Here is a 27,537-nt window from a genome sequence, read left to right on the forward strand (position 1 = left end):
CCTTACTTTCACTTTGCACTGTGCAGCACATGTGAGTTGTGTGATAATAACATGTGTGTCACTAAGACTAAACAGGAAATATTGCATATACATACAGAGCACCGTAGATCTGCATTCTTCCCCATACTAATTTGAAAAGTTAGCTATACTATGAGCTTATTGCTGATGATTTCTACTGAAAAACAATGTTATGGAACATAACAATTTTTTTTACAGCCTGACTATTAAATACTGTACCAATTCTAACCTCATAGCAAGACTTAACTATATGCAACTTAACCAACAAAATGATTTTAAGTAATGATGTCTTTGGTGAAGTCAGTCTTCCAACACCGGCCACATGTTACTGATTAGATCAAAAGGAATGTTGGGGTAACCAAAGGCAGCGTTTCAATGAACCAAAGAATCTGAACTACACTGTGGTTTTGTTGTGTATTACACCAAGTAATGTCTCCCTTAATTTTGGTCTATTTCTCTGCATGTGTGCGGGTCTGTGACTGTTCGTGTTCAGATATGCACACAAAGTGCATATAAGTAATAGTAGTAGATTTGTGTTGGTCAAGGCAACTGCCAAAGACCTCCCATGGATAGACGTAAGACCATTTAGACTTTTTCTTGATTTATTGACTGAGTGGCTCTCCAAACATGTAAGTACAGGAAGTCACCATCACTGAGGTAAGAGGGCTTCAGTTTGCAGTGGAAGCAAAAACTCCTTTGGAAAACATTTTCAGAACATACAAAAGTCACTCGGGTTGAAGATCAAACCTCACATTCTGCCTCTACACTCCACATGCCTGTGTATTATGAATGGAAAACATAAACTCATCATAATTAGATGATATTAGCCTGAAACTAAAAGATATCGGAAAGAAGAAGGATGGAGTCTAACTGGAACAATATGTAAAGGCAACCAAACGTTTGCTGTTCTGTTGTATATTTGTATAGCACAGAACAGCCGAGACAATGGGCTGCAATACTGTGCAAGGGATGGATATTAGAAACCACTGTCACATAATCCCAGTTTTCCACATATGTATTATTTTAAATAGCTGTTGTGCTTCACTGGCTGATCACTGTGAAAGAAACAGTTGCTGATACTGTTAGGAATGCATTTTATGTCACACAGGGCCACATGGCACCAATATATTCATTAAAATTACACTGACAGCACAAACAATTAAAGACCATCAAAGACCATGATGAGAGTGCACAGCAGCTAAATGATCTGAACTAATGAAATACCAATATCTGATGAGCCAAATAATTAGTAGTGACTGATACTGTTAAATTTGCAGTGGGTGATATTCACCTGTTGCTTCACATTGATTTTGCACTGACTAAATGTTCAAATATTGGGTGATAAAGAGCTAAAATGCTTTAAAATAGGCTATTCATTTCTTTCAAATATAGTTTTGTTTTCCTGGCTCAATAGTGGGAATAATAACTAGAAGAAAAATACAAGAACCTATGCAGGATGTGGAAGATGGTGATATAGACGGGGATGACAATGTAGAATGAAACTTCTGCAGTTCAGGACCATTTAAAAACTTTTGCCAGACATTAAATTTTGGCCATTTTATCGTAACAGCCAGCGCTGCAGTCTGTAGTCTCTCTGGTCTTTTTATCCCTTTCTTTTCAAACACCTACATCACTGTTCATGCTAAACCAACACTGATGAATAATACACATGTATGGGAAAATGTTATTTTTATTTGACAAAATTTAATGCAAATTCTTGAAGAAGTTATTTTTCCATGAAACACTATTTATTTATTTTACATTAACAATGATGTGTTCTTTGATAAAAATACAAAGAAGGAAAAATGTACATTTCAGGGGAGAATTCGAAAACCCTAATTAGGTGTAATTAGGGGAAACGTTTTTCTGCAAAATTAAATTACATATAAAGTGATGATCAAGAAGGTTCTCATCTGAAGTAGTTTGGACACTCGTGGGCTACGAGATTCCAGGCTTCTTTGAAGGCGTCGACCACTCTCTGATCCAGAGGACCCTCTTCCGCAGCGGCCATGTTTTGCTGAAGCTGCTCCATGCTCGACATGCCAATAATGACTCCATCTCCAAGATCACCCTGGAGACAAGAGTTGGAGAAAATTACTCAAAAAAGGAATTACACAGCTGGACTTCTGTAAATGTCTTGAGATTTGTGTTTGTGGAGGATTTGTTACATTTAAAAAGAAGAAGAAGAAGAAGAAGAAGAAGAAGAAGAAGAAAATCTGGGTGAGTAGAGAATTTGGCACTTTTTGACAATACATGTCAATTTAATCACTTTTGGGGTACTTCTTTTCTAAAAGAATCCCTTTCATATATTACAAACCTGTAGACAACATGAAAAACATTGTTGTGCTTTGTTCTACCTCTGGTTTTGCATATGGTGAAAGTTTGGGGGCATTTTCACTGCACTTAACATAATTAAAGGAAATAAAAAATAGACCTTAAAATCTTTCAGTGAAAAACCTCAAATGCTCTGTAACTACTGACTGTTGGGATAGCACTGAAAAAAATCAAAGGCTTCATTTCAGGCTTACTGGTACACCACTGTGGTGTACCAGTCATTGTAGTCAAGCTCCTTTGACTACAATGACCTGGATGACTGAGAACCTTCACAAACACCACAAAGGAACAGTGTTTCAGTGGTAACTCAAAGTTCTTAATTTTCAGGTTTTCAATACTAGCAATTTGAAATGTTCTGTTTATTACTCTAAGGGTAGGGCTAATCTTTTTACTCAGTGAATACATAAATTACCATGAGCATAACATTTTTTGTCCCTGCAGCTGTCCATGTGGGTACCTTAAGCTGAGAGTGATGATACATCCAGCGCATAGCAGCAGAAGTCAGCGAGGGTTTCTCTGACCCGTACGCTGTTTCCAAAGCCTGCAGAACCACCTCTATGGCCTGGAAATGACTTTTCTTCCAGTATCTTACACAGAGCAGGAGCACAATCACGGTTATGGTTAACAAAAATCTCATTCAACAACAAAACAATTTGTTGGTAAATATTTCAACAGCAGTCAGCTGATGTTCACCTGTCTCTGTATGCTCCAGCCCAGCTGTTACCAAAGAATCGTCCTGCAGGCTGGGAGCCATCTTTATCTTCATAATGATACTTCCCTGTCAGAAGGCCACCTGGCAGAGGAGGACTAATGTCAGAACTCAGTACAGTATGTACTTAATGCTGTCACTCACCCAGGGCACATTTTAGCTCACAGGTAATGTTAACAAGGCAACAATTACTAACTAAAGCAACTACTAACTATTCAACATCAGGTTATTGTGTGCTAGCAAAAGGGATTACCAAAGTGAATGAAATCCATCTCCAGGGGGACATGAATGCATGTATGGGACATATTTTAATATAATATATTCATTTTGGGATAACTCGAGGATAGCTTTTATCCCTCCACATTAAGTGACATCTTTTTCACAATCACAAATGCTTTCTTTTGAATAAAACTTTTTAAAATGGAACTGCAAGGTGTAGCATGAAAGACTACCTGCCAGAGGATTGTATGCATAGAATCGCATTCCATAGTATCTCAGACATGGCAGCAACTCTGTTTCCACCTGTCTTGTTGTGGCATTGTACATTCCCTGTGAAAGATTGGAAGAATCTGAATTAGAAACAGGTGAAAAACAAGTAACAGTATAGCAGAAACATAAATGTTCAGTCTACAACACCTAATGAAAGATTAAATCTTCAGTGATTTGCTGAACAAAAACCACAGAGATGAAGAAGTGTGAAAGGTTACTCTCATTCAACACAAGATGGCTAGCATGGCCCTCCTGTCTGATAGTAGTCTGATTATTATAGGATGAGGCTACTGAATTTAGATAAAAGTTAAATATCCTTAGAACGGGATATATTACCTGATAAACAGTGGGAACTATCCAGTTGTTGAGCCTGCAGATGCATACTATTTCAGCCACTTCCCAGGATACATAGTTTGAAAGGCCGAGCTCCTTGAATTTTCCCTGGGGAGTTGATACTTTCCATTTAGTATTAAAACATCTCAGGACTACAGATGGACAATAAAGTTATTTTTTTCTGTGTGTTATGTTAAAGCAAGTTATTTAGCTATATGTTTATATATTCCCTGGTCTGCTAACCTCTTTGTGGAGGTCATTGCAGGCCCTGAGAGTATCCTCGATGGGGTTTTGGTGGTCAGGGGCATGGAGGTAGAAAAGGTCCACACAGTCTGTCCGCAACCTCTGAAGGGAGGTTTCCAGCTGGGAGCGCACGCTCTCTGGCTTCAGCGTCTTTCCATCCCAGGGATTGGCCTTGGTAGCTATGCTTACTGTGAATGAGTGAGAAGTAGTCAGGTTAACACAGCACAGCTCCTTCAGTGTCTGTGAGACAGACTGACACTGAAAGCTAGCCAGGCTCTTATTGCAGCAGTTAAACTTTGGATTCATTATTACTAGAATGTTTCAGTGACATCAAAGCTGTATGGCTTTCATTTAAAACAAAACAACAACAACAAAAAAACTTTAACGAGACCAAGAATGAGGTCACACCAACGTATTTCAATTTGATATACAAGTCAAGGCTATGGACCTTGACTAAGCAGCTCCAAAACCTTCATTTTAGTTTTCAGACATTCAGAAGTGGTTTAAAAAAAAAATCCTTTTTAAAAACGTGTTTTAATGGCTTCATTAACATATGTTTGATGTTGTGCAGCACCCTGGTCGATGTTTGTTGTATGCTTTATAAACAAACTTGGTTACCCACATTTCAAGGTGGGGAAACCAACAGGCACGTTGGTTGGTTACCCGGTTGTTGTTAGCACGCTAGGAACATGCAGCATTACCGTGTGCTTATAAAATACCTGTTTTGGGGAGATTCATGCCTCCAATGATGGTCTCTGACTTCCCATCGACGTACATGAAGGCTGTGTCCAGCTGGTTGTGTCCTCTGTCCAGGAAAACCTTCACCATTTCCAGGCTCTGCTCGGCGTCTGCTCGCCCCCCGAAGCCCATAGTTCCCAGTAAGGACACTGGCTTTTTAGCCGGAGACGACATGTTTCTGCGAGACACACACTTCGGCAAATGTACAAGCACGTCTTTGATAGCCTTACTCTGTCGGAGTGTGCACAGAGGTCGTGTTATTACCCAGAGCATGCTACTATAGCACTGCGATCAGGCGACAGAGGGCAAAGGTCGTATGTTAAGGGAGCGTCGTAAAGTTCCTTAAACCGTTTAAAGCGGAGAGTGCTGTTCAGATGATCAATTGGTACAGCTTTTATTCGGCCGCTTTTCTTGGCTGTAGTTCAGGCAGTGCAAAGTTCGCCTTTTCTAACTACTTCCGGTTGTTGTTGTTGTTTTTTTGGTTAATATTAACAGGACTTGTCATACTGTGTAAGTTTTAACTTAGACCACAAGGTGTCAGCAAATTACCGTCCATTCTTTTGTGTCACTCAGATAAGCTGATATAAACAGTCAGATAAAATGAGATATAATGAGTGTAGTTTTTGGTTTTTCGGTGTATCTTTATATATATTTGTTTTCCAAATGTGCCACTTCAGGACTGGCTTAACCCAAATCTTGGCCTAGGACTCTGACATACTCAAATTTACCCAGACTGTTTTTCCCCAGTCTCAAAAGAAACTACAATTACTGAAACACCACTTGCTGTGGTGTAATTAGATAAACGCACATTAGGATATACAAGATGTGCACAGTGTCTCCAGATCGCATTTGCTGCCGTCTTCAGTATTTCAGTAACAAGTCATATCACCAGACAAATATTTGTCTGGCTTTCGTGCCTATAAGGATCTCAGGACCAGGGTCTATTCTGTTCTCTGTGACTTTTAATGGAAAAACAACATTTAAATCAAATCTTTGCATCTGCGCAATTTGTTTATTTTAGATATTGGTGTTTTCTTCACGGTCAACAACAGATATATCCTGGACAAGTTACGTCCCTGAAATAAATATAAGCAGAGTCATTTAATATTAGATTCGTTTTGCTTGTTGGAGAGGAAGAATGAGAACCCGTCCCAGTTTTGACAGACTTCATAGATGACCTCTGCCTAATTCAAACAGCATGTTTTATATAGCTTGTAGCCCCAGAGGCTGCACGTACCATCTCTGACCCCGGACTTTTTCGGGTCATGAACACATACATGCTATGAAAGCTTTGTTTAGAAAGCAGCAGGCCTGGCTGCTGACCCTTTGACCGCCCCATCAGCTGTTTGCCCTGCAGTGTGACCGCTAGCTGCTTCCCTTACCTCAACAACCTTCAACATCCTCTACTCGTGATGGTAGGCTATGTGACTTCGTTTTCAGGCACGTCCGTGGCTGTAATGAACGCGCATCTTATGTCGTGCAAATGCGCTCCTGCTCGCTCAATCTGCAAATATTGTACAGATAATAAAACCATTTTCTGTGCACGTGGATAATGTCATCATTTTGTCTTTAAGGCATTTAACCACCTATCGTCATAATACATTAAAGCACACATCACAAGTCCCGTGGAGACATGGTGACACTGTCCAAAGAAAGTTTGAAAGTTGTCAGTCACGAGAGAGAAAAGCTCTTACTATGATCGCACTGTGCCGGTGGCTGCAGGGTGTCTTGCAGGGGCTGCTGACGCTTTGAATAATAGATGGCTCCCTGTGACCCCCCCATACCCAGCCCAAATCCCTGCCATCATTACCAAGTCAATAGAGGGAGGCAGAATGCGCTCTGGCTCCACGAGGTTTTTTTTTTTTCGTTTTTTTTTTTTTGCGCGTCAGTCCAACATCTGCAGCGACCTGTTGTAGGTGCGCAGGAATTTTCTGAGTCAGTTAGCGGCTGCGACGGAGACGCCACACGCGTGGGATGGCTGTGTCATTTTTGGACTGTGTTGGGCATTTTCACGAGGAAGATCTTTTAAGCGCATGTTAGGTTTCTTCAAGTTGACACGTTGGGATTTTTTTTTTTTTTTTTTTTTTAGATTTTTTTTTTCTCTTTTTTTTAGTCCTGGGTAGTGATGGGATACACGCATGAATGACTTTACAGTTTTGAAACTGTAGAGTGACCTAAACAGAGGAAAATGGACAGTGTTATTTTCCCCCTTGTCATCGTATTTATTATAGAGGCGCACGCATTCCGTTACGGCTTTGCAAACAACCTCCAGCCTTTTATGTAAGTAAAGTTTTGTCACTTTCCTGTATCCTTATATATTTATTTAATCACAGGTATCCATTTAGGGTGGCGCCCACTGTATCCAGCTGCAGGTACTTTTTTACAGACTCACATTTCCTTTGAACTTCGACATAACTGCCGGTTCACCTGCACATCCATAAATCTGTGTCCGAGACTCAACCATAGGTAGAAAGCAGAGGCTTAAGAAGTTTTTCTTCTTATTATTATTATCATTATTATTATTTAAAGTGATGAGATTGTGAAATTCTGGCACAATAACAATATTTGGTAGCATTTTCTAATAATGTTAAACTATTAAGCATTAGTAAGGTTAGTATGGTATTAGCCAATGCTTAATTCATCATTTATATATCATTACTCCTCTTTAGTATACTATTTATAAATACAGATATGTTTATCCATCTGTTACTATAACACCATGTACAGCTATCGCTGGTACTAAATCACTGCTAGTGATACTCATAGTCATAATCATTGTTATAAAAATATGTCTATGTTTATAAATAGCATACTAAGGGGAGCAATGCTATATGAATGATAAATTAAAAATTTGCTAACACCTTATTAATACTTAAATAATGGTTAATAGTGTAACATTATTATAAAGTGCAACACAATATTTTTCCTTTTGTTTTTATTTGTTATTTGTATGTTATGTTATTCATTACTCCCACTAGTGATCATAAAGAAATATCAGGCTATTTCTTTTAGCTATTTATCACTGACATTTATTTAGTGCACACTGAGTGTAAAGCAATAGATAAATATCACCTACTGTTCTGTAAATATAAGCTAATTTGCACACAGACCAATCCGTTAACAGTGTCAGCCACTACTGATTATTTGGCTCATCATGTATCGGTGCTTTATCAATCCAATTAATTTTGCTGCCATGCACTTTCATCACGGTCTTTAGTAGTTTGCAGGAATGCTGCCAGTGTATTTTATATGAATGCACTGACTCCATGTGGCTCTGTGTGACATGCAAAGCATTCCTAACTCTGTCCATGACTGTTTCTTTTACAGTGATGAGCTAGTGAAGTATAACTGCTATTTTAAACCCTAAAATAATACATGCGGAGCTGGAATTGTGTGACAGTGGTTTCTGTGCTGCTCCCTGCCACTAACAATAAGGTCTTTCACATTAAATTATGTGTACAGCCGAAGGTGATAGTGATCACTGTTATTTATGAGACGAGCAGCTGGATGTTGTCTTAGGATTCCCGCTGCTCTCCATGTGCTGAGGCTTTCTTTCTATCCTTGGAGAGTTATGGAAAAAGTAAACGTATCAAAGATCGTTTTGGACTTTATTTTAAGAAGGCTCCCCTGTGAGGTGCAGTGAATGGTGCAGTTAACTTAAACTTAAGTGTTTCAAGGCTCACCTTATTTTACCTGTGTAGAGATCTGTTTTGTGTTCTTTCTTTCTTTCTGTCTTGGAGCGATGCTGCTGCGTAAACACTTTAACAGTTCCACTGAATATCGAGTTTAAGTCAGAGCAGGTTTACTTTGTAACTTATCGTCCTGAAAGGTGATGCACAAGGAATTCCCCTTAAGTCTTTAGAAATACCAATAACTGGTCATCACACACCTTAGCACAGGTAATGCCCTCACAGGAATTGCATTGTTGACAACTAGAAAACGCCTCAAGCAAGTTTTTTTCTTTTTCCCGCCTGTCTTTGCCACAACATCTCTTTAAGTGCTCATAAATTGCTCTGCTGTCATCTGTACATCTGTGAAAACACTGCTCAACATTTTGTCATGTTAAGTATTTTTTTACCAATCTTTTTTTCCCCCAGGCCCAATGTGTGTGCGGAGAAGGAGGTGACGCTGGTCGCCCAAAGGCAGCCATGTGTGCAGGCCTTCACACGCATGGTTAAAGTTTGGAAGCAAGGCTGTGTGGGGCAGTCGTGGTGCATGGGCTATGAGAGAAGGTAAGTAAGACTTGTTATTTCTCATCTGTCTGCTCCCCCCTTTCTGTACTCAAAGCCTCTGATTCTCCTCTTCTGCGAGCACTCCTGACCTCACCTGCAGGGGATGTAGTGCTTTGCTGATTAAGCTCTGGCTAGAGCAAAGCATTAATTACTTGTTTTGAAGTAGTCTCTGTGACTCATGCAACCGAACGAATTTATTGGAGAGGCCAGGATTCTTCGTTTAAACTCCATTTCCAAACATGAGATCCAGCTTCCACTTCCCTCTTCATCTCTCTCATCCCTGTTCTGTAATCACAGCTTTTCAACCTGTTATAGAGTTAAGTGCAAGGTGTAGCCCCACATCAGCAGCTATTTAACATACGGACATCTTGGCAGCAAACATTCTTTTAAAAGAGAGACCCAATCCTAACATTTTCGCCCTTCTCTGGGAGTCTTCTGCTGTGTTGCTCACGTTTGCTTTCCCCACATTAGCTGCTGCGTTACAAATTCAAAGGCTGCTTTAAAGGCCGCTAAGCCCACAATTACCCGCTGTAAACAAAACGTTTTCACAATGCATAATAACTGTGGAGCAATGACAAGGGTCCCAAAGTACAGGGAGAGGCACTGTTCTCTGAAGTACAGTCTACCGTTCTCACACTTTAAAACAGCGCCTTGAAGCGGATTTGTGCTGAACATTATAAGACATGCTACTTCAAAGGCCCCTGAGCTGTTTGATCAGTGTGCCACGCGAAAAAAATTAAAGATTACCCTCATAAATATTTGGCGAGATACTCCTGTTCGTTTGTACACACACAAAGCAACGCTCTGCTGTTGTGTAATGACATGTTAGTTTTAGTATCGCTCGTGGCTGCAATTCAGACTGAATGTGATTGAACGTTTTTTAACATGAAGTTTGTCGTGTTAACAGGACAGCCTACTACACTGCATACAGACAAGTGTACAAACAGGATTACCAGACTGTGTACAAGTGTTGCCCTGGATGGTCCCAACTAAACGGAGAGGCGGGCTGTCTTTATCGTAAGTGCCATCAGTTTTTCTATCCTTTATGAGTTGGTTTTTTTTTCCATTGACTTTGACCTTCTTGTGTGAAACAGCGTCTGCAGACAGGCAGGTAGAAGAGACAATATCTATTTTCTGACTAAGCAGGAAGAAGGGAGCTTTAAACATCGCCTAACCACTGGCCCAGACTTCTCAATGAAAAGGGTTCAAGGAAAGGTCAAAAAGGTCTAGCGGTTCTTTGCCCACCCACTTTTGAGCAGATGTTATCGGTCAGTGTCATGGACTTGTGTCACTGCAGTACTCCAGCTAGGTTCAAATGTGGATACTGGGACTTCCATAGTAGTGGTTGCACTCGGCAAAAGACATTTACAGTCTCAATGAGGACATGGCTCTACAGTGCTACTTTAGTTTATGATAGATAGCCTGTCTGGCAGTCCACTCTTTCTCAGCTGGATATTTACTACAGCCTAGTTAAGCTCCACCTGGTCTAGCTATGACCCTACATTTAATTCTTGGCTCACATCCACAGAGCTGTTGTTGTAGACATCACCTCTTTTCTCAATTAGATGTGTGACATGGCAGTGCAGGTCAAAAGCACCTGCGACCTGTCACATTTAAGGCCTCCCGAAGATTAGAGAGACCACCAGATTTGCACAAGAAGAACAAAGAAAACGAATGAATGTTCCCACCACCAAATCCATGTATGGAAAAGTAGTTCCTCTGGTCATATTGAGACTGCCAACAGCTCATCTCCTTCTGGTTAAGCTTAGCTTCACACCACTGAGACCAAGCAGTCTCCTTTGATGGGATTTTACAGCCAGTGATCCAGATCGCATAGCCTGCATACCACACAGAGACCCTTGGTAAAGCCTTCCTGTAAACAGTTTGTCCCCGTCAGGTAGACTGACAAGAAAGTTCCCACTTTCCTGTCATCCTTCCCCACCTGGAACTGAGCCACGTTCTTAATGCCCACAGCCCAGGCAGATTACTCTGTGGGATAGTCGTCTGATGGGAAGTGGATGGGACTGGGAGTTGGAGAAGATATCCTGGATGTTCCTGTCATCAGTGCCTTATTATGGTCTCTATGTCCTTTTCAAAGAGCCTCTTTGTTTCCAGGGAGAATGTTGCATTATTAAATTATATTAGGAGGCATTGCACAGTCGCTCCTAAACGAGCCTGGTTTGTTTTAAAACACTCTAAACGAAATGTCTTAAAGAGACATTCCTCATGACTGCACAGTGTCTCCCCTCACTTAAGTTAGACAGGGAGGGGGTTGTTTCTCTGTTTCGCGTGACAATGGCCGGTCTCTTCAACATGAGGGAGGGCTTTTATCTCGGTAACCAAAGACGAGGCAGCACTTTGAGATGGGACAAACTAATCACCCTATTCTCTGAGCCATTGAACTGGGATAAAAGGAAGCTCAGGCCACAATCCTCCCACTCCTGCACACTTTGCTATGTGCTATCTGTACTGTACCTCAGTCAGCACAATGCAATCTGTGTGTCTGTTTTCAACAGCACCTCCGACATCCAAAAGGGAAAATCTGCTTTGCGAAATGTACAGCTTTAGCAAATCCTCTGAAAACCCCAAATGAGTGGAAGATGGGAATGCTTTGAGTTCAGATAGTGATTTACTGCCTGCTGCTTTTGAGGGTTCTTAAAAAAATGTCCTTTGTTGTCTGTCTTTTCTCTGTGTGTGTTCCCCAATAAAAATCAACCAGTCAGTCGTTGTAAGGTAATTATGCTACTGACCTCACTTTATTGTCAGACAGTTAAGGGTCTGGTTCTGCGTTCTAAGTTGACACGTTAGTAAGTCGAATCCCCCTCTTGGCTTTTCATTAAAATTCACCTGTGTTTATTCTGTCCCATTTCTATCCATCCCTTGTGCAGTTTTGCAGCCCATGGTCTCAGCTGTTCTGCGCTCCAGCATTCTTCACTTAGCATAATTACATATTTGGAGAACGAGTATACCACACCACAGAAAACGTTTGATTGCTTTTACGTTTTGTTCTTCCAGTTTGACTCCCTCCCTCTTGTTTTCCATATCTTTTAGTTTCAGGCTATTATCATCTAATTATGATGGGTTTATGTATTTTCCATTCACATAATAGCATTGATTCATAGTTCTTGTGCAGTTTGCAAATACCTGAGATTTGGCATTTTTTCTTTCCAAGTCTCTGCAAGTTCTGGTGTTTTCAACTATTATGGCACAAAGAATGCTCACAGGAGAGAGTCAAACTGAAAAACCAAACCTGTTTTAAAGCCACTCTTTTCACTTTATGCCCTGTCTGAGATCTTAGAGCCCCCTGTTTATTTTTTTTTTTAATGCATTTCATGGCTGTTCTCTACCAAAAGTCAGACAGGTGGCTTGTGGAGGCAGAACGTGCTGTTTGATCTGCACTGTTTAATAATAAAGGTACAGATTATTGTGCCTGGCTGATGTCTGTATGTTCTGAAAAGGCTCCAGTTTTCCAAATGAGTATTTGGTTCTACTGTGAACTGAAGCCTTCTTAACTCAGTGATGGTGACTTCCTCTACTTACATGTTTGGAGAGCCACTCAGTCAGTAAATTAAACTGCTCCACTTTAACAAGTAGCTACACGAGGGTTGAGGATGGACAGGGTTATCCAGCAGTGGAAACGAGCAGCTATGTTGATTGACGGCAACAAGCAGGCTTTGTGAAAGGGGCTGAGGAGCAGGGACAATGGCTTCTCCAGTTTGTCGTCCTCGTTAACTGCTGAATAGGAACTGGCCTCTTTTGTGGCCACACTGGCCAAAGTATCTACAAGTGAAAAAAACTCAGTGGCCAGAAAAAGTCAAAATGGTCTTCTGTCTACCCATGGGTGGTCTTTTTTGTTGGTCGGTGGAACTACTTTTTGCAGAACACGAACAGTCACAGACCCGCACACATGCAGAGAAATAGACCAAAATTAAGGGAGACATTACTTGGTGTAATACACAACAAAACCACAGTGTAGTTCAGATTCTTTGGTTCATTGAAACGCTGCCTTTGGTTACCCCAACATTCCTTTTGATCTAATCAGTAACATGTGGCCGGTGTTGGAAGACTGACTTCACCAAAGACATCATTACTTAAAATCATTTTGTTGGTTAAGTTGCATCTTGCTATGAGGTTAGAATTGGTACAGTATTTAATAGTCAGGCTGTAAAAAAAATTGTTATGTTCCATAACATTGTTTTTCAGTAGAAATCATCAGCAATAAGCTCATAGTATAGCTAACTATTCAAATTAGTATGGGGAAGAATGCAGATCTACGGTGCTCTGTATGTATATGCAATATTTCCTGTTTAGTCTTAGTGACACACATGTTATTATCACACAACTCACATGTGCTGCACAGTGCAAAGTGAAAGTAAGTTTGAGTTGGCCAAATACTTCCCATTATGGGGATCGTTTTACCCTGAATGACACTCTCCTCTATGTACCAGTAAATACGAACACTAAACATTATGTCTGTTTATGTGTTTTATTGTCACACAGCTGATTACTGCATTTTTATTGTTTATTGTCAAACTGACCTGGTATCCAGCTCAAATGGGCGTTATGATTCATCATGGGTGATTCTATTCTTACTCATTATTGTGTCTTACATGAAAAGGTGGGATGGTGCTTCCAAAAAAAGCAAGAGAGAGCAGAATTGTACGATGCTGCACAGATTGCCTGCTGACTTCTCTTCCTTGACTAAATTTAAACACAGTACTTACAATGTAGTAATAATAATAATAATAAATGATATTTAAAGTTTTTCAAAGAAACCTGTTAGAGAATATCTGGCATAGCCCTGTTTTTCACAAGAGCTCCTTGAAATGACACATCTCACTAAATAGCAAAATGGGATTTGCAGCCTCAGAATATGTGTACCATTTATGGCCCCAAACTCAGGCTTATGCACAGGCCTTTGTGTCCATGAATCACCCTGACTCCAGTTTCCAACTGGCTTGCGCTCTTGGGGTCAAACAGATCGACAGAGTCAAACATAGGGGAGCCTCGGTCTTGATTCACTCAGGAGCTGTAAGGGCAACACCTGCTTGTTGGTTTTCAGCTCCTCCGTGCGAGTCGCTGACCCCCCGCTCTTTCTATCTCTCCTTTTTTGTAAGGTGTCTGTGTAAAAGAGTGGAGGCTTTCACAAGAAAAAAGATGAGATTGGGCTTTATGCCACGCTGCATGCCACATTAAGGAATTATTTCAGGGAAGATTAAGCACCGTAAGGGTTTTAGGAAGGGGGCTGCCCAAAAATGCCCTGGTTAGCTGCCAGCAACCTCTGAAGAGGAAGAGGGAATGTACAGTCTCCTTGTCGTTGCTTAGTCTGAAGTCTCTCTGAGCGACCTGACCTTTTCATTTGTGCTTGGTGATTTTGTACTTTTAACACTTTTTCCCCCCCAACTGTAACGAGGAATGTGGGATATCAAAATAATTTGATCTCTCACAGCTGGTGCAGTGTCCAAAAAATGTTACTGCTTGTCCGTCACCTGTTAATTTCACCACATCAGAGTTCCTGCATATTATATAATAACAGAGGTACAGATGAAGGTATGTTCAGCTTCAGCTTCATTAGTCACACAATCTTCAGGACCTGGAAGTTATCAGCATTAGGAGATACTGTTGAATTATAAGATGATGACCACAACATAGATGCATTTAGAGTGCTGGTGCATTTTGTGATATAAGCAAGAAAAAGCCATTGATGTGTTTCTGGTGTATATGTATGGGATGTGTGGTGCAAGTGATCTGGATGATCCAACTTTTAAGCAGGTGTCTGCGAACGGAGCCAGATGACAAGCGGATGTTTAGGCTGAGTGGCGGTCTCCAAAGAGCCAACTGAATCTGCTGAGAGACATACATGAAATTGTTCCGGCTCATCTGTGTTTATTGGAGAAACTGCTTCTTGACATCCATCGCCTTTGTCTGGAAAAGTTATGTTACTCCCCAAAGCCTGATTGCAGATACACTTAAGCCATCTTATATTTTCACACCCCGAGGCATCTCTCCCTTGCCTAAGCTGATCTTCTGTCTTTTTATCGTACATCTGTTGAAAGTTAGTAAATGTTATGAATGTTATTGATTAAGGGTGCAACTACTGGCGTTCTAAATGATTGATTAATCATTTAATGATTATTTTCTTTAAAAATGAGTGAGTAATTTAGTCCAATAATATTTGGAAATACTGGAAAATGCTCAACACAGTTTCAGAGAATCAAGTAAGTAAAGAACAAAAATAAAAGGGTAATTGAAACCGGTAAGTTGGCTTTCTTGCAAATGCTATTAGGTCAGTCTCTGCTTTAATCAAAGATAAGCACTTCACTGAGAATGTAGATCTCAGAGAAAGCCAAAGTATTCAGACAGGCCGGGAACAGTCTTGCATTCCTAAGAGACATCTCACCTTCTGGCTGCCAAACTCCTTGAGATCTTCTACAACTGGTGATGCCATTTGATTCGTGAGTAAGAGATACTGATACATGTCTGTTATCTCACTAACTTACTCAAGAACAGGTCAAGTATGTAGCAGTTCTTACTGCTTGTTGCTCAAACAGTGAGAAGTGAACCAATGCCATGACACTAAAGGACCGAGATTAAATCCAAAGTTACCTCACCATCACCTAAATCCTGTTTTCTAGTACAACTTCACGTCTTCATTTTGATATTTCTGCCTGGCTGTCTGTTAAACAGAAAACACAAGAGCGAATCTTTTGGTGTTCTGACTGTTACATTTTTTAGGTGTTACATTTTTTAGTTGAAATGTAAAACACAGTATGAAAGTACAGTGCATAACACAACTAAAATGTGAGTTGTCAGTTTTATTTTTTTAGAAATCATACTGCTGTTTCTGTTTAAGCTGTACCGGGCATGCTGAGACCCTCACTATGACCGTATATGGCTAATAAAGGGCATCGGAACCACCAGCCTGATGATGATTGGATATGCTGTTTCTGGTTGGATTAAACAGACAAAAATGCACATGTGGCACAAGATGCTAAGTTAAACTGGCTGACCTCTTTGCAATCATCTTATGAAGGATTGCCATTTGGATTCCTTGGATGATTAGCTGGCTCGACTGTGTTTTGTTGACTCCCAGTGTCCACATGCTGCAGGAACAGCAATGATAGGCATAAGTCCTTTGAACCTGTCATCACTAAGTATTGTATTCTGCTCAGGACAGTGCAGGTCTGGCTTAAACGGCTGTGTGTGGCTTCACATAGATTTTACTCTCCACACACATGAGCATACATGTAGACAGGTACACTGCAGCACCCATGTACTACATGAGTACAAGCACAGTTCGAGCTGGAGGGCTGTCATGATTAATGTGAGTTTGTGGAATGTGATCGTTTACCTTTGAGGTGAATTCACATGCTACTCAAAGTGGCTCCCACTGTTTATAAGTTCTGGGATTCCTTAAATTTCTCATCTTAACAGTTTGACTCACGGGGATTTAAGGACTCGGGGTCACTTGTCAAAGAGATGGATGAGCCTGACCTGTGCCTCTGTGAATTTCAATCGTAACTCACCACGACACATCTGTACAGTCACAGTTTACGACAATAAACAAAAGTTCAGCTCTGCGATCGATGACATTTCCAGGTGATGTTCTCTGACTGCGTGAGGAAGAGGGCAGTTTCCCGTGGAAGTCATACAAGCTGTTGTGATCAATCATATTTAAAAGTCACGGAAACTACTGTTTAGAAATTTCTTGGTGAAAAAACCTTGTTTGTCTTCTCAAAGCCAGATTCCATTTACATTTGTTAGTGTGAATGGAGGAGAATTCAGGTTCCTCTTTAGTCAGAAGTTAATAGGCTGGTGATAAGTTTTTGATAGAAAGAGGTCAGTTTAAGAAATCGCAGATGCTGACGTGTCCTGACAACAGCCAGGTGTCTTTGCTTCTCTCATCTATTTGTTCTTTCCTCTTGTCTTTCCACATGCAGCGGTGTGTAGCTACGGTGTTTGCTTCAACGGGGGCCAGTGTCGGGAAGCATCCATCCAGCTCTGTGATTGTCCCGCAGGGTTCAGCGGCCCCAGCTGCCAGTACGGTGAGTAGAGACATCCTTGTAGTGTTTCATTTTCAGATTCTTCTCTTTTCTTCTCTTTCTTTTATGCTTGTTTTATTGCCCATTCTTTTTCGTTTCTTACATTTGTTACATTTTTTCAGAGTTTAGTAATAAAACAACATGTAGAGTTAAAGAACCCATTCTCAGCTCTCATTGGACGGAGGTTGGGGGTTGAAAAGTAACTACAGTAATGGCAGGAATCAAGAAAACACCTTACAGACGGATTGAAATTGATCAGTAGGTCACTATTTAATTTTAAAAAAACAACCATTGACTGTTTTCTGGAGCCTACATTTCTGATCCACTTCAGTCAGACTGCCAGGCCTCCCCCTGAACTCTGTTGAAGTGATAGCCTTTCTGTAAAGTGAATAGGGAATCTCCTCACATCAGCACTTGGCTTACTTACCAGAAACCTAAGTATTTTATCAGCATCTCCATTGTTAAATTTGAGCTGTTGAAGTAACACAGTGGAAGATTCTGTTGTTTTTCGGATAACACCACACGGCAGGAAATTCCTTTTCGGTGTCAAGTTTTTGTTAGAATTGTCCGCGTCGCCCTCGATTCAGACCCTCCCAAATGTTACAGACTTTGTTGCACAAGTTCTAGCTACAGAGGCCGAGTAAACATCACGCTTTTGTTAGGTCTAATCTGCTTTTACACACTCTGGACAGGATCCAGAATCCTTCACCTTCATCTCAAACTTACCAACTTCTTAATCAACATGTGATTTTCTCAAGACTTCACTGGTGGAACGTGTAGTTTCACAGCCTTCTTGGCTGTGGCTCATGATTAGCCATTGAGGAATCAAAGGTTTCGGTGGCAGCTAAGCTGACCTGGCTCACTTCTGATTACTTCATACTTGAATGAGAGATTAACCATTAAGACAAAGGGATCCATAAATACACATGCCCATTGAGATCCTGTCCAGCAAAGCTTAGGACCACTTGGTGCCTTAAAGAGGAGGGCTTTAAGAACATTGAAACCATCTGCTTAGGATGATGTTCATTAGTGTTCATGCAAAAAAAAGTATAGGTTTGCCTAAAATGAAGCATATAAACATATTCAGAGGCATGATCGTCTCAGCATAAACAACTAGAAACCAGCGGACTCTGTTTTATAGCTCTGCATTCTCTGTGGATGTAATAATGTATCTGAATGACATGTATTTAGCTTCTTTTATGTTATGTTTATGAATGATAGGATGCTCGCCTTCTTTTGTCTCCGTAGTAGAAGCTCATCAGTCATTCTGAACAGAGCAGTAGCGTGTTTTTTAGTAACACACTATGATAAATCACAGATATGGAGTGTTGAAATGAGGGTCGGTGCGCACAGCATGGTGCAATGCACAGGGTTTGCTCCTCACCATAACAAATAGTATGAAGTTGTGATGAATGATGGTGGCAATCAGCAAGACTTAATCATGAAAAACACAGCTGATGTCTAAATAAGTGCTTAGTGGATCAGTAAGTGATCAGAACAAAAAATGCAATCAAGTAAAAACACCTCTGTTCACTGCACTAGTTGGCTTTTGAAAATATACAACGCTCACAGTCTCACCCCTCCTGTTGCTACATTTTAATACTGATTTATCTACTCATTTTAAGTTATGAAATAAAACATAAATATGGGATTTAAAAAAACATTAATCTGACACTCGAGTATTCTCTTATGTTTCCAATATGGGGGCTCTGGCAGTCCTTCACCTTCTAACAAGGTGCATAAAGAGGGGAAGAAACCTTCAGAGATTACCTTGAGTTTCTTTTTTTGAAGACAGACATATTTTATCCCTGTCATTTTTCTCCAAACACACTCATTCATGTACGACGTAAAATGCTAAATAGAAATGATTGTTGTGGCTTTTACACACAGGCACACACAGACACACAGTCATAGTAATAATGTTGGATGTTTTGTTTGGACCAATAAACTCTCCACATAACCTAAAAGTCACTTTTAAGGCTCATCCTGTTTTCCATCCAGCCTGTTTCTTTCCATTTCCACACACTCTGATACGCCACTGTTGTTTTTCATTGTGAATGATAACTGTCATCAGTGGATACCTAGGGGGCATTTGCTGGTGGGTAGCTATTTAGAGATTATTAGCCTGTAAGCACTCAGGCAGCTATATTTCTCTGTGATTGGCCCTAAATGGGCTGCTGGATGAAGGGTGTGGGGCTGTCAGTTGATTCCTCCTGTCCAGGGGCAATGCTTAAGTTGGTGGGAGGTGGACACAGGCGCTGTTGGTGGTACTGCATGTACCAAATATGGGTCAGGTCAAAAAGTCCCAAGGGCAAAGGCAATAACTTAAGAGTACAAGCTGGATCATTGGAGACTGGTGGCTCATTAATAGGATTGCTTTAATGAATGACTCTGTTCACTGAGTGACAGCTCTGATATATTGATCAGTCCTTCCGAGCATTCCTGCGGTAGTCAAACACATAGCCTTTTGTCGTAATGTTGTCACGTTCTTGAGCTCTGAATGAATAACCCTTGTAAAGATTTGAGCGTGCTCCTCATACAAGTTGCCACTATAACGCACTTATTGCTGCGGTCCACACGCTTCTCACAGCTGTCAGCCCCTGTTTGCTCTCTGTTAAGATGTAAAAATAAAAAAAGAAAAGAGAAAAACAACAACCTGAAGCCACAGTGGAGGATGTGGCCAAGGATAAATGTGTGTAGCCACACTTCACTCAAAGATTCACTCATCATTTCGGACAGCTCTCAACAGCATTCCTCTGCAGCTGCACGTGGTGATTCCCCCTTGGAGAGCTTCTGATGTGGTTTGTCCATGTTTGTGTATAGCAATTGGATTGTGTTTATGTATTTAAAGGGGCCAATTAGTCCTCCGCTCTCAATAGTTGTCTGTAGCCGTCATCTATTTTGTTTTTAGGACAGCATTGTGCCCTGGTTGTGTGTTAGACAATAATTACTATTTTTTTGTGTTTGTGCCTCAACTATGCGGTTAAGCAGGAACTGGTGCCCAGAGGCCTTTCTAGTCCTTTGATAGATAGTAAATCACATTTTTGAAAGGGTCAGCCTCCACTTACAAAACACAGTGGATACAGTGTTATATTTAATAGTTGCATAATTTGACATGACTGATGGAGACCAGTGATATTCACTTGGAAATCGATGTCCTGTAATTTTGTGGTTTGTTTGTTTGCGTTAAATATTTCTGAGAACCAATCAAAATTTGACAGCAGTTCTGATGAAGCAGCTGATTTATAAGGCTGTATTTACACTGCTTACAGCCACATCATTCAGCTAATTTATGAGTAAATCTTCTGTTTACTTAAACTGTTTATTTACTCTTCGATACAACACAGTTCCCAATTAAAGCAGAATGAGGTCTATAATGCAAATAAAAACTACCTATAATATAAATCTCTGTCTTTGTCCACAAGACAGCAACCAAATTGGCACACGCGTACATTTTAGGCCTCCGAAGGTTGCTATCTATATCTGATATTAGGACATCATTATGTTCCCCAGCAGCCAACCGTCCAACAGGGTAAAGTGATCCAAAAGATTTGTAATGTGTTCACCTATAACACCTTATGAAAGCATGGTATCACTTTCATTTCATGTCAATAACATGTATGAAAATGTTGGAGCTTTTCAGCAGTGAAGCAGAAACTTATAGCGTACCTTCTTTTTTGTATGAGCTAAGGTCCGTTTAAAAAACAAAAAAGAAACCCAGCTCTTCTACTCATCTTGTCTATATCCAAAGGGATTTAGTCACTTGGTCCCTGATGTACTTTATATCCCACCTGTCATCAGTAGGCAAGTGGTATCCTCTGGGATCAGCGGCGTCCAAGGCTTTCAGACCCCTGGCAAGGCAGATGTCTTCATACCAGCTGACATCTGACTCAGCTAGAAACAGACAGATAGACAGAGAGGCTGACAAACACTCTTTGTAACATGAAACTTTACTATGTTGAGAAGCTTTAAATGTCTTGTAAAAATGCTTTTTGTATCAGATCCATCTGGTGAAAGGTGATGCAGTTATCACTGAACCAATGGATCACGTGATAACTTGTTTTAGAGTTATTTGACACAAATATGAGGAGTCTGTGATATTAAAGTAAAACCGTTGAAAGCAAAGTAAAAGGTTTTCCAGATTTGATGGTGTTTGCTCAATTCCAACAATGTGCATAATGCTGTGTGCGGTAAACGTCTTTGCTGAGTCCAAAGAAGAGCTGAAATAGCTCTTTCTGTGTTACAGTATGAGTTTCATTTGTTCTGAGCCATAAGCTCATATCTTGGCTCAGTTTGTGGTCACTGCGATGCCAGAAGCACCAGCTTGTTCTAGACATCACTCAAGAAGAACTGTACTGTACTGATGGCTATCATCGTTAACATTATTCTCTAAGGCTCTAAAGCATGCTTTTCTCAGCCACTGCCATGTTAAGCTTTCAGTCAATCCAAATGCTTTCAGTCAATCATTCCAAGTTTCTTCAAGTAATCCATTCAGAGCGGGGTAAAGTTGAATAACAATTATTTTCTCCTTTTAATAGAACAGCAAAGGGATCAGTTAGAACAAGGAGATTTTGTAAATAGTAATACATACACCCTAATACTGCCAACAGAGTCTGTTTCAGTCAAAGAGCTCGCCTAGGTTTTAGTGTGGCTTATACACAGTTGATTAAAGCTTTAAATAATGAGGTGAGTTATTTCTGTGGGGACTTTCGGTGCATGACGCGTCCTCCACAGTCTAGTGGCTGGTGCTGAAATACAAATGGGGACACAATGAGAAGCTCACTCTAATCAGCTTATCTGATATAATTGATTATTTTTCCACTGAGCATGCTTTTCATAAGTTTTCTGAATCTTTCGCTGAGATATTTTGTGATGTCATATCACATGGGTCATGATTGTATAATAAACTGGGGTGAAAAGTAACAACTGTACTGTAATCGAGTACAATTTTAATACTTTACACAGTCAAATTAAATAGCAAAACATGAAGCTTTTTTTTACTTTATTATATGTTTTGGCAGTAAATATATTGTTAGGATTATCTACCTACTATAACGCTGTGCTTTATATCTGTATCTGTATTTGATGCTCAGTACTTTTTATGTACTAAAAGTTGGATTTTTCTGATAATGCTTTTGTAATTTTCCCTCAGTATTGCATTAAATGCAGGACATTTACTTCAGAGAGGAAACCAAATGGGTCAAATCCTCATTTGTTTTAGTGCAGAGGTCTTCTTACCTTTACTGTTCCTTTAATCTTGTTCTGGCTTTGTGAAGTTTTTTGGTCGCATGTTTCAAGGTCGGAGCAGCAACCCTGGAGCTATTGTTGGAATTTATAGTCTTGTTAAAGGTCACTTGTTGAATTCCACACAGCCGGTGATGTACACAGACTTGAACTAAAGCCATCTGGTCAAGGGGCTATAAGCAGAAAATGTCTTAAGTGTCTTCTGGCATTTAAAGAAAGAACAATAGAAAAATAACAAGGTAACCAAAATGTCATATTTTTCATTTTTACTGTATAAGTCATGGTACCTTGGAAGTTCAGAGGGATGTAATTGTGAGTGGAAACTTTAAATCATAGAAGGAAGAAACCTTCAGACCATATCACATACAGGCTTTTCTTTAACAAGTTATATGGTCTCCATACAGTTTATCTGATCATGTCTTTCTTGCTGCTTCTGACCATCTCTCACTGGCTTTTTGTTAAGTCAGAAGTGTAAAACATAAGGCCCGGGGGCCAGAACAGGCTCAGCAAAACTTCCAGTCTGGCCCACTGAAAGCCTGTGGAAAATGTGAAGGAGTTCATAGATTTTGAACATTTAAGTGTAGTTTGGAAAGTTTCACTGCTTTTCCTATTGATAAAGACCTCGCCAATTTCCATTCATACTTTACTAAACAAAGTAAAGTAATAGATAAACAATTAGATAACAGAAAAGTTCCTGTTTTTCACTACATACTATAGAAAGATCTACTAATAATATGTCTATGCGTTGGGCTATCATAGCTTTTTCTGTAATTTTACACATTTATCATATAGAAAAAATTAAATGTACTGTTGATTCTTTTCCTCATATTAAGACTAAATGAGTTTCACTGGGCTGGCCCACTTAAGATCAAAGTGGGCTGAATGTGGTCCACGATGTAAAATGAGTTTGACATCCTTGTGTGAAGCTGAAGCTCTTCAGAGGGATTCATGAATCTGGTTTTCATGTAAAGTATAAGCTACAGTTTATCTGTTGTCATCATCAAGCTTTAGATTTTAAATTTAGCTCTTTCTGCAGTACTATTGTTCCTCTTCTCATAGACATTCTACTTTGTTACTGGTCTTTCCTTAAAGACTGTAACCAGATAGACAACAGTCCAGTTGTCTGTTTTGTTCTCCTCCCCTTGCTGCGCAAAAATGTCTTTTTCCTACAGGAATTCTATTCCTGGTTCATGTCTGTTGAATTTTGATAAAAGTACATCTTTCTCAAAAACCCAAGATGTATTTCTCTTTAGTGAGATTAAATGATTGTTATTCAGGGCTCCCAGATGTGAGTAACCACATTAGTGGCTGTTTGGTTGAAGGTGTATAATTGTTTCTGGGCTTTAGTCACTGACCACGTGTTTTGTTTTGTTTTTACATTTGAACACAGCAAGGCATTGCTGTGCAAAGTTGAAGAGTATCATTAGTATAACTGTGTCTTTAAACAATCTGATTTATGTGACACCACTGACTTTTATGGTGTCCTTCTATGCTGGAGACTGCAAGGGAGCAGAGAGAGCCAAGGTCGAACCAGCATGTTGATGCAGTTTGTGCCCTTTTAAACTTGAGCTAGACGTCCATGGCTGGACTCACAGCAGAAGTGCTGCACGGTATCTCACCATGCCTGAAAATGTTGGGTCACTGTTTGTCACCGTTTGCTGACTGGTCTTTTTCTTGTGCTACAAGTCTCTGCATAGAGTTGATCTTTTCCCTTCATGTTTAGGAGCACTGTGGAATGTAACGAGATCACTGCTGTCGGTATGCAGGCCTTCAGACCTTTCCCATTGTAAAAATAAATCCCTGAATGGTGGGTATGATTGAATGGTTTTTACTTGGGATCAAGAAAAATATTTGCAAAACCTCCATGCTGAGCTAGCTAAGTGCTTAAGCGACAAAGTGCTCCAAAATGAAAGTCATGTGTGCACCATGGTCTGGATATAAGATAGCTTAAATGCTCAAAACACCATCTTAGTACATAATCCCATTGTTTGACTAGCCATAATATAGATTGGGCTTTCTTTAACTAAGGCCCAGGAGATGTTTTTGATGTGCAGTGAGCTGGTAAATGGTTCAGGAGGAAAAGGAAGAGAGTGTTCATGGTAGTTTAGGAAGAATGTAAGATTTCACAGTAAAGCTCTAAAGACTGTTTGGTGTAGTACTGCTATTTTGACAATTCGTTATGCTTTAATACTACATTTTGAGTACACTATTGTTATGACTAGCGCAAAATCCTCTTTCACTTTTGGCAAATTCGTCACAGAAAGGATTCCTGGAATATTGCACCTTAATTTTTTGTTCCCTTGCTCTCAAACGGCATCACAACTGGGAACGAATGGATCGGTTGGAACACTTTAACAATGTCCCATAACTCATACGATTATCCTTCATTTTGGTCAGTGCGACCGTGAAAGACTGTAAATCCACCAGAAGATAAAGTAGCGAGATGACCAGCTGCAGCAGTTTGTCACTCGTGATTGGTGTGTCCATCTTCCAAAACGAGGTCAAAAGCCTTGAGTTATCTCATATAGTGACTCATAACATTTGTTTTATCTGCTTATAATCTTACCGTTTTAGTTTTAGAGCATTTTTTTAAGTTGGACAAAAAAAAAAAAGAAAGCTGTAAAAGTCAAACAGCTGACAATGGCATTGTAAAAGTCTAGGGAATCTCTGACAGTTTAAATCATTCGCAGGGTTTCCCTTTTGTCCTGTGATGGGTTTAACAGGCTGCAGCTGAAAGGACCGAACAAGCTGAAGTCTGTTTTTTCACTTTGCTTGGAGAGAATTTTGATATCTTTCATTCTTTTCTCAAAAACACAAATGTAAGGTTAAAATAAGTTAATCAGATCTGATTTAAAAACACTGAACAAGGTCAGATGGTTGCATAATCTTGCTATTATTGCTTTTTTTTTTTTTTTTTTTTTTTTTTTTTACGAAACACTTTCTCTCTAAAGTGGAGTTTAAATGTACCAATAAGAGTCACTGGCATGTTTTACGTTTTTTAGCATTTGAAGGTTTAATCTTGTTCTTGTAGCTTTGTTAGCAACCAACATAGCGAGAAATCTAGATGGGCTCAAATGAGGGATGCTGTGCAATACAGGCTCAGGAAAACAGCAGCAGAAGCTTTTATTTTTCTCACACATTTTTCACCTCTTTGTTCTTTTATCTCTTTACATCCATCTCATTTCCCCTCTCTAACCGTTTTCTCTTTCTCTCACAAGCTCAAACTCAGTTGTCTCTTCTGTCTAAGAAGCATCTATTCTAGAAGCTGTAGCTAAAGTTAAATAATGGCTAAGTCTTTGGTCTGCATGGTCGCCATGTTTCTTAACCTTCATCCATTTTTTTTTGTGTCTTCCTAACAATCAAAACCAAATTTTATTGAAGGTTAAATTATACATATATGAGAAAAACATATTGGCACGTTTAAGAAAATAAAACCAGCAAATGTTTGGCTTTTTCTTTTTAGAAATAACTTAAAGGCATAGCAAAGATGAACACAAGTGGTTTCTCACAGTTGGCAACAGTACTGGGTAAAGAAATCCAGTAATAAATATTGATGTAAACAATACAGAATTTATAAAATTAAAGAAGAAAACTTTCTCAAACATTTTTTGCCCTCACAGACACACATGATGCATTTTTGTGATTAGCCTGGACTTCGTTTACCGGAACATTCTTGCCATTTTAAGAACCACTTATGACAACCAGACTGTGTTGAAACAGGAATAAAAAAATAAAAAATAAAACCAAAACAACAACATAAGAAAGACACAGTGCAGCTGACTCAAAGCAGATTAAAATAAGGATATTGAAAGTAGAGGGCAGCTCTTTTTTCTGTTAGAGCAGTTGTTTGGTCTCTCTTTCACACAAAAGGACATCCTGTCTTCTGTTCCACACCGAAAAACAAAAATTTAGGTTCAGCCCTGAGAGAGAACAGCGCTGTTCCTGTGAAGTCCTGAAAGACATGTCTAATGAGAGGGAGTGCAGTCAGGAGGAGGGGCACATCTTTGCCTACCTACCTGCCATTGCATCCTGCACGGTACCCTAATCTCCCATAATTGTCCGAGATTCTGGGCTCCCACCCCATCTCATTAGAGTCTTTACAGCATTCCTGATAAAAGGTCGCTCCTGGTCTCTCAGGGGCCGACTGCATCTAGTTTGTGTAAATCAGAAGTGACAAGAGTTTGCAAAACAGAGTTAAAGGCGTAATCAGTGTGGACTGATCCTTTCATCTGCCAGCGGTGCCCCGATTCTCCTGATCTGGGCTACCTATTAATTCAGATGAACTCTCATATCTTCTTCTCATTTAGCTTTTTTTGGCCTTTGTTTTTCTTATCAGCTCCTTGTTTATTCAACATTTTGAACCAAATCTCTGTTTTTTCCTCCATCTGTGACTTTATTTCCACTGCTGTGTGTTCATATGGAAGCCATTTAGCTTCAGCAAGCATTCACCCAACAGTGTTATCTTTCACTGCGCTGCCATTCATGCTGATGTTACTTGAGGTGTGAAAAGCACATGTTAAATGTGAAGAAAAGCCCCTTTCATATACAAAGGCTGTATTTAAAAAAAAAATCAGACTGTAGTTTGATTTTCTTTATCTAAGTGGAAGCTTAAAAAAGCGATAGGAATCACAAAACAAGAAAAGACGCTATACAATATATGTGAGAGGGGGGTACAAGTGCGATGGAGAAAGACTTATCCAGTTCTCTGTTTAATTTATTAGCATTTGACATAATTTTAATGTTTGGACTGGTCGTACAGCTGAGTCACCCTCAGACCTGATCAGAGCGAGCTGACTCGGAAGCTGACCTTTTTTTAAAACCCTATGATGCATCCTGTTTATGTTAACATCTTCTTCAATTTTCATTTCAATTTTAAATAATCACAACACCAAAAAAGGCCTATGAATCACTGATCTTAATGACAATGTTTTTGAGCTGTTCATTCATGTTCTTTAACATTATTCTGTCATTTCATTAAAAAGACTCTAAATGCAATATATGTCATTTCAGATTAGCATTACTCAGCTTGCCGGTCGACTCACTATGCAGAATGTCACAGCTGTGCATCAATCGATCCATGTTTTCAGTGTTTATTCCTTCTCTTGACCATGGTAGCCTGTCACGTACCTGCCATCTTTTGCCCTGAAAGCACTTG

General features: G+C 39.9%; 2 protein-coding genes across 2 annotated transcripts in view; one reads left to right on the forward strand and one right to left on the reverse strand.

Moving 5' to 3' along the window:
- Positions 1–1,690: 1,690 nt before the first annotated feature.
- akr7a3 (aldo-keto reductase family 7, member A3 (aflatoxin aldehyde reductase)) lies at positions 1,691–5,319 on the reverse strand. The gene is made up of 7 exons (XM_006783241.3): positions 4,846–5,319; positions 4,127–4,314; positions 3,887–3,991; positions 3,514–3,610; positions 3,046–3,145; positions 2,810–2,939; positions 1,691–2,089 (listed from the first exon to the last, which is right to left on the reverse strand). Exons 1-7 carry the CDS (start codon positions 5,135–5,137, stop codon positions 1,928–1,930), a joined length of 1,074 nt encoding a protein of 357 aa, XP_006783304.2. The 5' UTR covers positions 5,138–5,319; the 3' UTR covers positions 1,691–1,927.
- A 1,630-nt stretch (positions 5,320–6,949) lies between these two features.
- Positions 6,950–27,537, forward strand: part of megf6b (multiple EGF-like-domains 6b) — a 58,388-nt gene continuing 37,800 nt past the window's right edge. Inside the window, exons 1-4 of the mRNA XM_035916444.2 lie at positions 6,950–7,144; positions 8,962–9,096; positions 10,004–10,113; positions 17,037–17,141. Coding sequence (XP_035772337.2) covers positions 7,053–7,144; positions 8,962–9,096; positions 10,004–10,113; positions 17,037–17,141 — 442 coding nt within the window. The 5' untranslated portion in view covers positions 6,950–7,052. The remainder of the gene's footprint in view (positions 7,145–8,961; positions 9,097–10,003; positions 10,114–17,036; positions 17,142–27,537) is intronic.

Source organism: Neolamprologus brichardi, chromosome 5 (assembly GCF_056152115.1).
Source record: "Neolamprologus brichardi isolate AB-2024 chromosome 5, ASM5615211v1, whole genome shotgun sequence".
In the NCBI taxonomy this organism is placed as follows: Eukaryota; Metazoa; Chordata; class Actinopteri; order Cichliformes; family Cichlidae; genus Neolamprologus; species Neolamprologus brichardi.

Excerpts from the sequence above, each read along its gene's own strand:
- akr7a3 (XM_006783241.3), bottom strand. The coding sequence starts at position 5,137 with ATGCTCTGGGTAATAACACGACCTCTGTGCACACTCCGACAGAGTAAG. Across the intron at positions 3,992-4,126 it reads GCAATGACCTCCACAAAGAG|GGAAAATTCAAGGAGCTCGG; the intron begins GTTAGCAGACCA and ends TCAACTCCCCAG. Across the intron at positions 3,146-3,513 it reads TGCATACAATCCTCTGGCAG|GTGGCCTTCTGACAGGGAAG; the intron begins GTAGTCTTTCAT and ends CTCCTCTGCCAG.